This window comes from Amblyraja radiata, unplaced genomic scaffold (genome assembly GCF_010909765.2).
Source record: "Amblyraja radiata isolate CabotCenter1 unplaced genomic scaffold, sAmbRad1.1.pri scaffold_803_ctg1, whole genome shotgun sequence".
Lineage (NCBI taxonomy): Eukaryota > Metazoa > Chordata > Chondrichthyes > Rajiformes > Rajidae > Amblyraja > Amblyraja radiata.
In genome coordinates, this window is record NW_022630812.1 from 1 (window position 1) to 13873 (window position 13873).

General features: G+C 46.4%; 1 protein-coding gene across 2 annotated transcripts; it reads right to left on the reverse strand.

Annotated features, from left to right (window-relative positions):
• Positions 1-1236: 1236 nt before the first annotated feature.
• Positions 1237-9540, reverse strand: LOC116970374. 2 transcript variants are annotated; one of them, XM_033017032.1, is made up of 5 exons: positions 9465-9540; positions 6916-7200; positions 3840-4006; positions 3243-3414; positions 1237-1425 (listed from the first exon to the last, which is right to left on the reverse strand). In XM_033017032.1, the coding sequence occupies exons 1-5, from the start codon at positions 9523-9525 to the stop codon at positions 1349-1351; spliced, it is 762 nt and encodes a 253-aa protein (XP_032872923.1). In that variant the 5' UTR covers positions 9526-9540; the 3' UTR covers positions 1237-1348. The 2 variants fall into 2 exon arrangements, with proteins under 2 accessions (XP_032872923.1, XP_032872924.1); XM_033017033.1 differs by lacking the exon at positions 9465-9540 and adding an exon at positions 8266-8341.
• Between the last annotated feature and the right edge of the window lie 4333 nt (positions 9541-13873).

Here is a 13873-nt window from a genome sequence, read left to right on the forward strand (position 1 = left end):
GGAGAGGAGAGGAGAGGAGAGGAGAGGAGAGGAGAGGAGAGGAGAAGAGAGAGGGAAGAGAGGGGAGGAGGAAACAGTGCGGATGGTAACAGTCGATGGGATCAATTACAAGTCCAGGACAAGGGGTCAGTTTAAGGAAAAGAGGGAAATCATTTAGCACCGAGATGAGAAAAACATTTTTTTTCACACACAGAGAGTGGTGAATCTGTGGAATTCTCTGCCACAGAAGGTAGTTGAGGCCACAGTTCATTGGCTATATTAAGAAGGAGTTAGATATGGCCCTTGTGGCTAAAGGGATCAGGGGATATGGAGAGAAGGCAGGTACAGGATACCGAGTTGGATGATCAGCCATGATCATATTGAATGGCGGTGCAGGCTCGAAGGGCCGAATGGCCTCTACTCCTGCACCTGTTGTCTATGTTTCTATGATCATGGCTGATCATCCCCAATCAGTTCCCCGTTCCTGCCTTCTCCCCATATCCCCTGACTCTCTCGCTATCTTTAAGAGCCCTATCTAGCTCTCTCTTGAAATAATTCTCTCCAGAGAACCGGCCTCCACCGTCCTCTGAGGCAGGGAATCCCACAGACTCACACAACTCTCTGGGTGAGAATGACAGACTCTACTGACAGAGAGCAGCTGGCCACTGGAATCCCCGTAGAGGAGTCTGACTACTCAAAATGACCGAGGAATGTTACACTAACACATAGTTCCCTGTCCATCCTCCAGAGCCAGCAAGGAAGGCCCAACGCCCAAGTTGTGACACATTCTCATCAGGCAGCTAAAGACAATACAATACCATTTATTAAAGCCAGACATTCAGTTTCAGAGTGAAAGGAAGGCGGCTATGGGACTTTTCATGGAGTTTCCCCCTCTGTCTGTATCTCTGTCTCTCTCTGTCTCTCTCTGTCCCCTCTGTCTCTCTCTCTCTCTGTCTCTCTCTGTGTCTCTGTGTGTGTGTGTCTCTCTCTCTGTCTCTCTCTCTGAGTCTCTCTCTCTGTCCCCTCTCTGTCTCTCTCTCTGCCTCTCTCTCTCTCTCTCTCTCTCTCTCTCTCTCTCTCTCTCTCTCTCTCTCTCTCTCTCTCTGTCTCTCTGCCTCTCTCTCTGTGTCTCTCTGCCTCTCTCTCTGTCTCTGTCTCTCTCTGCCTCTCTCTCTCTCTCTCTCTCTCTCTCTGTCTCTCTCCCTGTGACTCTATATGTCCCTCCCTCTCCCTGCCTGCCTGTCTCACACACACACACACACACACACACCCTCCCCTCCTGTCTCTCTCTCTGCCACTCACTCAGGCAGCTAAAGACAGACATTCAGTTTCAGAATGAAAGGCAGGCAGCTATGGGAATCCCATCCCATCACTTACCTTTCAGGTGAGTGGGCACTTCAGATAAACCCTGCCCCACCGTGTCCATGTAGGCGAGCTGGTCTTTACCTGTTTAAACAGAATAACGTGTTAACATGAGCTTACACCCCAGCGGTATGAATATTGACTTCTCTAACTTCAAGTGACCCTTGTTTCCCTCTCTCTGCATCCCTCTCCCTTCACAGTTCCCCGACCAGTCTGATTGTCCTTGATTGCATAGAAACATGGAAAATAGGTGCAGGAGTAGAGGCCATTCGGCCCTTCGAGCCTGCACCATTCGCCATTCAATATGATCATGGCTGATCATCCAACTCAGTATCCTGTACCTGCCTTCTCTCCATACCCCCTGATCCCTTTAGCCACAAGGGCCACATCTAACTCCCTTTTAAATATAGCCAATGAACTGTGTGGCCTCAACTACCTTCTGTGGCAGAGAATTCCACAGATTCACCACTATCAAAATGTTTTTCTCATCTTGACTTCCCCTTTATCCTTAAACTGTGTGTGTGGCCCCTTGTTCTGGACTTCCCCAACATCGGGAACAATCTTACTGCATCTGGCCTGTCCAACCCCTTAAGAATTTTGTAAGTTTCTATAAGATCCCCCCTCGATCTTCTAAATTCTAGCGAGTACAAGCCTAGTCTATGCAGTCTTTCTTCATATGAAAGTCCTGCCATCCCAGGAATCAGTCTGGTGAACCTTCTCTGTACTCCCTCTATGGCAAGAATGTCTTTCCCCAGATTAGGAGACCAAAACTGTACGCAATACTCCAGGTGTGGTCTCACCAAGACCCTGTACACCTGCAGTAGAACCTCCCTGCTCCTATACTCAAATCCTCTATGGCAAGAATGTCCTTCCTCAGATTAGGAGACCAAAACTGTACGCAATACTCCAGGTGTGGTCTCACCAAGACCCTGTACAACTGCAGTAGAACCTCCCTGCTCCTATACTCAAATCCTTTTGCTATGAACATTGTATCTGTTTGTTTTGTTGTTACCTTCTCCGAGTTAACAATGATCTATCCTACATTTTCATTCATCCCCAACCTCTGTGTCCATTTTCGCACCTTACACTTCCTTATCTCTGTATCTCCCACTCCCCCGACACAGTCTGAAGGGTCTCCACATGAAACGTCACCCATTCTATCCATCCTGAGATGCTTCCTGCCCTGCCGAGTGAAAGGGCCTGTCTCAGAACAAGGGGCCACACACACAGTTTAAGGATAAGAGGGAAGTCTTTTAGGACCGAGATGAGAAAAACATTTTTTTTCACACACAGAGAGTGGTGAATCTGTGGAATTCTCTGCCACAGAAGGTAGTTGAGGCCAGTTCATTGGCTATATTTAAGAGGGAGTTAGATGTGGCCCTTGCGGCTAAAGGGATCAGGGGGTATGGAGAGAAGGCAGGTACAGGATACTGAGTTGGATGATCAGCCATGATCATATTGAATGGCGAATGGTGCAGGCTCGAAGGGCCGAATGGCCTCTACTCCTGCACCTATTGTCTATGTATCTATGAGACGCTGCGCACGCCCGTCGAGGCGTTGCGTACGGCGTTGAGACGCTGCGTACGGCGTTGAGGCGGCTGCGGGCCGACAGGCCGTTGCCGCGCGGATTTTTTGAACACGGTCAGTTTTTCGGAGCCCCCCGCGCACGATGTCGGGACCAGCTCCGCACAACTCCATACGGCTCCGGCGATCGAAGTGGGACCGGCCCCACGAGGCCGTACGGCTCAAGTGACCACGTTAGTTCGCGCTTGCCGCATGCAGTCACTCGCATGCTGGTGGGACCGGCCCTTAACTCCAGCATTTTGTGTCTATCTTGTATGAGGTGCTTGTAAGATCAGCAGCATTTACAGCTGAAATTTAACAGTCTAATGTTGCCGAACCTTGAGCCAGTATCTCTTTCAATATTCTGCTCAGTTTCGGTAGCGTGTGATGTATTTTCACAAGGGATTCCCACATCAACCTTTGTGCTCCAGAATCCTTCTCCATCACCAGATTCAGGAGCAGTTTGGAGCCGGCCGCTTGTTTTCCTGTCTCTGCAAGCTCAGTCACTCTCTGTAATGAACAAGTCAAGTCACATTTATATCTATAGCACATTTAAAAAATAGGTGCAGGAGTAGGCCATTTGGGGGAGAGAGAGAGAGAGATTGGAGAGAAATCAGGTACAGGATACTGAGTTGGATGATCAGCCATGATCATATTGAATTGCGGTGCTGAATCGAAGGGCCGAATGGCCTCCTCCTGCACCTATTGTCTATGTTTCTATCACTGGAAGTCACGTGCCCAAATGGGAATTGAAGACAATTGGTGAGTTGTGTTGGAGCTGTGAGCTGGTGTTGGTCAAACACAGGCTCAGTTTTGCTGCATCCACACACTCCTTTGTTAGTTTGATCAACATGGGCCCCGGATATTCCTTTACATTGGTTCTCTCAGTCTGTTAAATTTAGAAGCAACACACAATCTGCGTCCGTTACACTTACGTGACACTCTTGCCCAGTGAAGTGATCTGTGCTCATTACCATGAGGCTAACTCCCTCCACACACTCTTCAATCGCCTGCTCCAGTCGGTCCCGGTAGAATCTCGTCAACTGTAAGAGCTGGTGATCATCGCAGTTTGACAAGAAAGCGGAGATTGCCGAGTTTATATCTGTGAACACAGGAGGAGAAGTAAAACATCATCTGAGAAATCTTTCACCACTGGCCCTCACTTCACACTTCCATGGGTAAAGTTGTGAGACCACACCTGGAGTATTGTGTGTAGTTTTGGCCTGTTGGCCTTCATAACATGAGGATTTCAGTATAGGAGCAAAGAGGTCCTTCTGCAGTTGTACAGGGCCCTGGTGAGACCACATCTGGAGTATTGTGTGCAGTTTTGGCCTGTTGGCCTTCTCAACAAGAGGAGTTGGGTACAGGAGCAAAGAGGCCCTTCTGTAGTTGTACAGGGCCCTGGTGAGACTACATCTGGAGTATTGTGTGCAGTTTTGACCTGTTTGCCTTCATAACATGAGGATTTCAGTATCGGAGTAAAGAGGTTCTTCTGCAGTTGTACAGGGCTCTGGTGAGAGCACATCTGGAGTATTGTGTACTATTTTTGTCTCCTAATTTGAGGAAGGACATCCTTGTGATTGAGGCAGTGCAGCATAGGTTCACCAGATTAATCCCTGGGATGGCGGGACTGTCATATGAGGAAAGATTGAAAAGACTCGGCTTGTATTCACTGGAGTGTAGAAGGATGAGGGGGGGGGGTGCTTATAGAATCATATAAAATAATAAAAGGACTGGTCAAGCTAGATGCAGGAAAATGTTCCCAATGTTGGGCGAGTCCAGAACCAGGGGCCACACACAGTCTTAGAATAAAGGGGAGGCCATTTAAGACTGAGGTGAGAAAAAACATTTTCACCTAGAGAGTTGTGAATCTGAGGCCATTTGGGACTGAGATGAGGAGAAACGTTTTCACCCAGAGAGTTGTGAATCTGTGGAATTCCCTGCCGCAGAGGGCAGTGGAAGCCAAATCACTGGATGGATTTAAGAGAGAGTTAGATAGAGCTCTAGGGGATAGTGGAGTCAAGGGATATGGAGAGAAGGCAGGAACGGGTTATTGATTGGGGATGATCAGCCATGATCACAATGAACGGCGGTGCTGGCTTGAATGGCCGACTCCTGCACATATTGTCTATTGTCAAACTTCCATGAGTGCATGAGAAAAAGATGCAGTTTTAACATCACGTATTGGCAGTGAACGGTTCCCACTCCCTCACCATTCATCACACCTGAATATGTTCTCTACCTGGGCCACAGGGAATAGACAATACGTGCAGGAGTGGGCCATTCAGCCCTTCAAGCAATGGGGTGAACCTACGCTGGGCTCCCTCAATCACAAGGATGTCTGTCCTTCCTCAAATCTTTTTCTCATGCACTCCGCGCTGGCCATATTTCCCGCAAGTCCAGGGAGGGCTGTAGGCTCACCTGGCGGGACAGGCAGAGTTGAGCTGGGTTTAGCGCTGTTTCTCTGCGCTGGCTATGGGCCTGGGGGTACAGCTCGCATCTGACTCCTGACCGCAGTCCCACCCCCCCCCAGCCCCACTCCTCCCTCCTCCAATCATCGCGCTGAATCATCATGTCCCGCCCCCATTGCCTGCTGACCGACGTCTCTCTTGTCCAATCGGCGCCCTCGATCAGCAGTCCCACCCCCACTGTCTCGAGGAAAGCGGAGATTTTTAAATCCGGATGACAAAAACTTGGGGGGGGCCTTGGCCCCTCTGGCCCCCCGGGTTTTCCGCCCCTGGGGTCAAAGGCTCATTTCTGCGCAGAATCTGATCCTGGACTCTGATATTCTGACAACATTTGCAGCAACTCAGATCAAGAAGATTCAAGTTCAAGAAAGTTTACTGTCATATATCCCAGATAGGACAATGAAATTCTCGCTTTGCTTCAGCACAACAGAACATAGAAGGCATGAATACAGAACAGATCAGCGTGTCCATATACCATTGTATAAATATATACACACATGAATTAATAAATTGATCAAGTGAAAATAACAGATAATGGGCTATTAATGTACTGAGTTTTATACAAGCCAGGTTTAATAGCCTGATGGCTGTGGGGAAGTAGCTATTCATGAACCTGGACGTCGCAGTCTTCAGGCTCCTGTACCTTCTAATATTTGCTGTCAAAGGAACATCCGGAAATTGGGATGCTTTGAAAAATGTGTTGACAAGAGTTCAAGGCAAGCATGCTCATATCAAAGAGAACGGCAAGACAAGTGGGAGTAAGTAAGCTTGCATGATGAGAGAATTTGAGGCTCTGGTCAGGAAAATGGAGGCAGCTTGGGATCGATATAGGAACGTGGGATCAAGTCTATTTCCAGAGGAGATTCGGGAATTGAGGAGCATACTAAAGGAGGAAATCAGACAGGCATAATGGGGCATATGTTATCTACCAGTGTAGATGGGGCATCTTGGGCCGAGGAGGCTGTTTCCTTGCTGTATGAGTCTATGACTATGATTTGGATTAATGAAGCCAAACCTGGAGATGACACATATAACATAGAATAGTGCAGCACGGGAACTGGCCCTTCAATCCCCATATATGCACCAAAATTATCATGCCAATTTGAACTAATCCCTTCAACCTGCTCGCGGACGGGATCGCTCTGTTCCCTGACTGTGTCAGTCATGTGTTAATCTAAATAGTGTTTCCACCAACTCCTCAGCCAGGAAGTTCCAGGAAACCTACCAAAGTCTGCCTAAAAAAAGCCCAGCCTGTCCCCTTAAAACATTCCTCTCACCAGAACCACAATTGTGCAATGATCCACAATTCTGCCAATGGTTCTATTGTTTTTTAAGTTACTAACTTGACCACCAACGTTTTTGTCCAAATCATGGCATTGTTTAGAAATTGCAGAAGTTCCAGAACTGATCCTTGCAGAATACTATTGGTCAAGAACCTTGTCAGAAAAACTTTCCCATTTCCCCTAACCTGTTTGGTTTTTTTTCTTCTCTGTCCCCAGTCTTCACCATTCTGCAGCATCCACTCCCCTCCCATTTCACTCACCTGCTCCTTGGAGGGGGCTCGATGATTCCTTGTTTGATGAATCTCGGTCATGATGGATTTTGTCACTTGATTCAGTTCCAGGTGCGTGAACCACGTCTCCTATTCCTCTTTCTCGGGACTGACATTGTTCCCTTTCCTCTTCGGCGGGTTCACATTCCATTGAAGTACTGCTTTCAATCCCACTTTGCTTTTCTGTCGTTGTTCCTGTGTTCTGACCATCGTTCTTTGATGAAGTGCCTGGCCAAAGTCTTTTGAGGATCTTGCCCACTTTAGTTAATTTCCCACCTGAAAAATAAAAACATAAATTGCAGTTGCAGAGCAATTTCAAATTGAGAAAACCACAGGTTGGGAATAGCCGGTAGCAATCTGAGCTGACATTCTGGGGGAAGTGGAAGTTAATGGTCATCTTAGAAATAGAGCAAGCTAAGCCATTTGACCCAACTTAACTAAAATTACCCATCAAATCTAGTCCCATCAATCCACGGCTTGACATTTCATCTCTCTAAACCACTCTGTCCAAATGTATTTTGAGGAAAAGATTTAACAGGAATCCGACAGGTTACTTTTTCACACAAAGGGTGGTGGGTGTATGGAACAAGCTTCCAGAGGAGATAGTTGAGGCAGGAACTATCCTAACGCTTAAGAAACAGTTAGACAGGTTGATGGATTGAACAGGTTTAGAGGGATATGTGGCAAGGGCGGGCAGGTGAGACTAGTGCAGCTAGGAAGTGTTTTAGCGGTGTGGGCAAGGTGGGCCGAAGTTCCATATACCTACCACTGTGTGAAGATGTTAACCCTCGGGATCCTATTAAATGGTTCCCCTCTCACCTTAAGCCCTTAAGCCTCTTATTCTCTGAGGAAAAAATACCTGTGCTAACACCCTATTTATTTACCCCTCGTCCCATGATTTTATACATCCCTAAGATCACTCTTCAATCTAAATATTTCATAATACTTTATTGTCACAAGTACCAAGGTAGAGTGAAACACTTTGTTGTGCACACAGATGGGTAAAATCATACAGCAGACCTCAACTAGGAGGGATAAATAAAGCCAGGATATTCACCATGAATTGCAACGGTCTAGAGACCACTGGGAAACACTGAGATCCCTAAAGTCAGCAGCACACACGAAGACGACATTTGGCATTCTTGACATCAGCTGCAGCACAGAATGCAAGTACAGGGAGGCCTTGTTACCAATTTGTTTAAGTTTAGTTAGAGATACAGCGCGGAAACAGGCCCTTCCTGCCCACCGGGTCCGCGCCTACCAGCGATCCCCGCACATTAACACTATCCTAGAACTGCTAGGGCCGAATTTTACATTTACCAAGTCAATTAATCTACATACATGTACGTCTTTGGAGTCTGGGAGGAAACCGAAGATCCCGGAGAAAACCCACGCAGGCCATGGGGAGAACTTACAACCTCTGTACAGACAGCGCCCGGAGTCAGGATCGAACCCGGGTCTCCGGTGCTGCATTCGCAAGGCTGCGCATAGAAATGAATATTTCAAGTATCAGCAGAGACTGGAGTGATTGAAGTCATCGTCCTTGAATCTGGGCCAGATATGCAGTGATTAATAGAGGTACAGAATACTATGAGAAAAGTAAGGTCGATGGAAAATATAGTTATAATAATAATAATAATAATACATTTTATTTGCGGGCGCCTTTCAAAGTCTCAAGGACACCTTACAGAGAGAGAGAGAAAAAACATATAGTCGGAGAAAAATAAATAATAAGGACATCACCAATACACAAATTAAAGACAGAAATCGCTCCAAAGACAAAAAATCAAAAACACAATGTGAAGAGAGAGCAGCGGCAGCTAAAGCGCGCCAGCGTCCACTCTCCCTTCCGACAGCCATCTTGGACACAGACTAACATATTAACTTACACACAAAAAAAATCATCCCCCCACAATGATTGCCACTGTGGGGGAAGGCACAATGTCCAGTCCCCATCTCCAGTTCTCCCAAAGCCAGGCCTATTGCGGCCACCACTATCGTTCTCTCCATAGTAGAGGTGGTTAACACCAGGGGGCATGGATTTAATGTGGGGACCATGAGATTTAGAGGATGATCTTTCAGGAAGAATCTTTCAGCAGTGATGGCTGCAGTCTGGGACCCACTGCCTGAGGTGGTGTTGGAGGCAGGTACTCTGTCACAACATTGTAGGAGCACCTGGATGTCCATTCGAACTATAAGTTGATAGTAGACGACAGACCAAGTGCTCAGAAATGGGATTAGTGTAGAGATATTGACAGGAGGGAGACGGGTCAAAGGCTCATTTCTGCGCACTGAATCTGATTCTGGACTCGATATTCTGACAACTTTGGCGGCAACTCAGATCATATGTTTCCAGAAAGAGTGCTGATTTATCGGACAATTCCTGCATCTGCCCACCTGTGACGGTGATGTCCCTGTAGATGTCAACTCTCTGGGCTCAGCCCCTTCCCTATTCCCACTTCCATGTGAACCTCATTTCTTGCATCAGGTGTACACCCACTGTCAGAGCATCATCTATATGTCACAGAGGGTTCACAAACCTTTTTTTTTCTTTGATGTAGAGGCCACTGAATCACCTTCCCAGTTACCACCTTCAGCCATGATGTCGACAGGTGATCACAAACTCTGTAGCTCTGGAATAAACAATATTAACAGAACCATCAGGTGACAATTGAATGTGAAGGAAGACATTGCCTTGTGAACCAACACACAGCATTACAGTGTAGTGGAGATGTGGAAAACACCCCATCCAAACAAGGTTTAAGAAAGAACTGCAGATGCTGGAAAAATCAAAGGCAGACAAAATGCTGGAGGAACTCGGCGGGTGAAGCAGTGTCTATGTAGCATAGAAACATAGAACATAGAAACATAGAAAATAGGTGCAGGAGTAGGCCATTCGGCCCTTCGAGCCTGCACCGCCATTCAATATGATCATGGCTGATCATCCAACTCAGTATCCTGTACCTGCCTTCTCTCCATACCCCCTGATCCCTTTAGCCACAAGGGCCACATCTAACTCCCTCTTAAATATAGCCAATGAACTGTGTGGCCTCAACTACCTTCTGCGGGAGAGAATTCCACAGATTCACCACTCTCTGTGTGAAAAAAGTTTTCCTCATCTCGGTCCTAAAAGATTTCCCCCTTATCATTAAACTGTGACCCCTTGTTCTGGACTTCCCCAACATCGGGAACAATCTTCCTGCATCTAGCCTGTCCAATCCCTTAAGAATTTTGTAAGTTTGTATAAGATCCCCCCTCAATCTTCTAAATTCTAGGGAGTACAAGCCGAGTCTATCCAGTCTTTCTTCATATGAAAGTCCTGATATCCCAGGAATCAGTCTGGTGAACCTTCTCTGTACTCCCTCTATGGCAAGAATGTCTTTCCTTAAATTAGGAGACCAAAAATGTACGCAATACTCCAGGTGTGGTCTCACCAAGACCGTGTACAACTGCAGTAGAACCTCCCTGCTCCTAGACTCAAATCCTTTTGCTACGGAGCGACGGAATAGGTGACGTTTCGGACAGATGTGGAGGTGGGGGGGGGGGGGGCGGGAAGAAGAATGGAAGAGGCAGAGACAGTGGGCTGTGGGAGAGCTGGGAAGGGGTGGGGAAGGAGGGAGAAACAGGGACTACCTGAAGTTGCAGAAGTCAATGTTCATAACGCTGGAGGAGTTGAAGTGCTGGGCCACTGAGATATCAGAACGGAAACAAACGTGGCTGTAGTAACGGGTCTGGGTGAAGGAAAACAAACTTCGAACTAACCAACCTGATCTCCCGGTGGCTCAGCACTTCAACTCCCCCTCCCATTCCCAATCCGGCCTTTCTGTCCTGGGCCTCCTCCATGGCCAGGGTGAGTCCCACCACAAATTGGAGGAGCAGCACCTCTTATTTCACTTGGGTAGTTCACACCCCAGCGGTATGAACATTGACTTCCCCAATTTCAGGTAGTCCCTGCTTTCTCCCTCCTTCCCCTCCCCTCCCCAGCTCCTCCACTGTCTCCGCCTCTTCCTTTCTTCTTCCCGCCCCACTCCACCTCCACATCCATCTGAAGACATGTCTCGACCCGAAACGTCACCTATTCCTTTGCTCCATAGATGTGTCCCAGGTAGGACAATGAAATTCTTGCCTGCTGCAGCACAACAGAATCTTTTAGGCATAAATACAGATCAGATCTGTGTGTCCATATACCACAGAATATATATATACACACACAAGAATAAACAGATAAAGTGCAATAGGTTGTTATAGTTCAGAGTTTGTTTGAAGTTGTGTTTAATAGCCTGATGGCTGTGGGGAAGGAGGTATTCCTGAACGTGGATGTAACATATTTCAGGCTCCTGTACCTTCTACCTGAAGGCAGTGGAGAGATGAGTGTCTGGCCAGGATGGCGTGGGTCCTTGATGATGCTGCCAGCCTTTTTGAGGCAGCAACGCTTAGATTTGTGACCAATTTGGCCATCACTAACAGTTGTGACAAAAGGCAGATCGACTGGAATTATATGGATTAATCGAATGGATTCTAACACTAATTTAGGCAAGGCAACTTTATTTATATAACACATTTCATACACGAGGCAGACTCAAAGTTCTTCACATAAAAACATGTCATACAATAAAATGAAATCATAAAATCAAATAAAATAGAAGAATTAAAAGAAAAGAAAAGCAAAGTTAAAAATGCATTATAGAAAAGTGCAAAAGTTAAAAGTGCAATGTAGTTAAGATTTAGCTGAAAGCTAAAGTGAACATAAAAGTTTTCAGTTTTGTTTTAAAAGTGGTCAAAGTTGGGGCACGTCTTAAATCTTCAGGAAGTTTATTCCAGCTATTTATTGCATAGCAACTAAATCCTGCTTTCCCATGTTTTGTATTTACTCTGGGAATCACTAACAGATTGGTCTCAGAAGATCTTAGCGGTCTAGAAGGCTTATATAGTGGAAGCATGTCAGTGATATACTTTGGCCCTAAACCATGTAGTGATTTGTAGGTGAGCAGCAGGATTTTGAAATCAATTCTCTGACATACAGGGAGCCAATGTAAAGATTTAAGAATTGGTCTAATGTGTTCAAATTTTTTGGTCTTTGTTAGAACTCTAGCAACTTCCTGAGGCGCAACTTTCATCATTGTTCAACTTCTGTCAAGGAGAAACTATATTTCACCCTGGTTAGACCTCATTTGGACTACGCAGTTGCAGCATGGGACCCATACACAAATAAAAACATTTCTTCCATCGAACGTGTCCAAAGACAGGCAGCTCGATTTGTTACAAACACCTATGAGAGAGAAGCGAATGTCACCAAACTTCTGAATTCTCTGGGGTGGAAGGAACCCTCTCCAAGACACACGTGAAGCTCACCATTTGACCTGTTTTTACAAAATGTTAAATGGTCAGCTCGACATAGATGACAAGACCTACACCAAACCCAAACCAATTAGGAGCAGACGAGGGCATTCGATCCAATTTGTGATACCAGCTACAAAGACAGATGTGTACAGTGGAAGACAGCGGATGACACGAAGCTGGGGGGCAGTGTTAGCTGTGAGGAGGATGCTAAGAGGCTGCAAGGTGACTTGGATAGGCTGGGTGAGTGGGCAAATGCATGGCAGTTGCAGTATAATGTGGATAAATGTGAGGTTATCCACTTTGGTGGCAAAAACAGGAAAGTAGACTATTATCTGAATGGTGGCCGATTAGGAAAGGGGGAGATGCAACGAGACCTGGGTGTCATGGTACACCAATCATTAAAAATAGGCATGCAGGTGCAGCAGGCAGTGAAGAAGGCGAATGGTATGTTAGCATTCATAGCAAAAGGATTTGAGTATAGGAGCAGGGAGGTTCTACTGCAGTTGTACAGGGTCTTGGTGAGACCACATCTGGAGTATTGTGTATAGTTTTGGTCTCATAATCTGAGGAAAGACATTCTTGCCATAGAGGGAGTACAGAGAAGGTTCACAAGACTGATTCATGGGATGTCAGGACTTTCATATGAAGAAAGACTGGATAGACTCGGTTTGTACTCGCTAGAATTTAGAAGATTGAGGGGGGATCTTATAGTAACTTACAAAATTCTTAAGGGGTTGGTCAGGCTAGATGCAGGAAGATTGTTCCCGATGTTGGGGAAGTCCAGAACAAGGGGTCACAGTTTAAGGATAAGGGGGAAATCTTTTAGGACCGAGATGAGGAAAACTTTTTTCACACAGAGAGTGGTGAATCTGTGGAATTCTCTGCCGCAGAAGGTAGTTGAGGCCACACAGTTCATTGGCTATATTTAAGAGGGAGTTAGATGTGGCCCTTGTGGCTAAAGGGATCAGGGGGTATGGAGAGAAGGCAGGTACAGGATACTGAGTTGGATGATCAGCCATGATCATATTGAATTGCGGTGCAGGCTCGAAGGGCCGAATGGCCTCTACACCTGCACCTATTTTCTGTGTTTCTGTGTACAGCAATTTGTTCTTCCCCCGCACAATTAAAGCATGGAATAATCTCCACCCAACTATAGTTACCCAACCAGATGCAACTTCATTTAAAGTAGCTCTTTCTTCCCAATAACCCTTTCTGGCTTAAGCCCTCCCTTCACCACCTCCAGTTTAAATTCCAGTTGGAATATTTTGGAGAACCAAGAACAGCGTGAACAAGCTGTAGCTGCCTGGGTTTTTTTCGGAAGACCTGCAAGGAGACCGTTACAATAATTGTTTCGAGCTGTTGTTATCATCCACGGGCTGTGTCCACATTAACCCACGGTGATAGTTATTGTCCACCGGCATTGTCCACGACCACCCGTTGCCACAGTCGGGTCCTGCATGTCACAAGATTTAAAACTTGCTCATATCTGGGACCAAGGGATTGAGAATTATTATCAGCAGCTGCTGAGATTACTCGAGGAAGTTTGGTTTTGAATTTTGACAAGATCTTATAGAAACGTACAAAATTCTTAAGGGGTTGGACAAGCTAG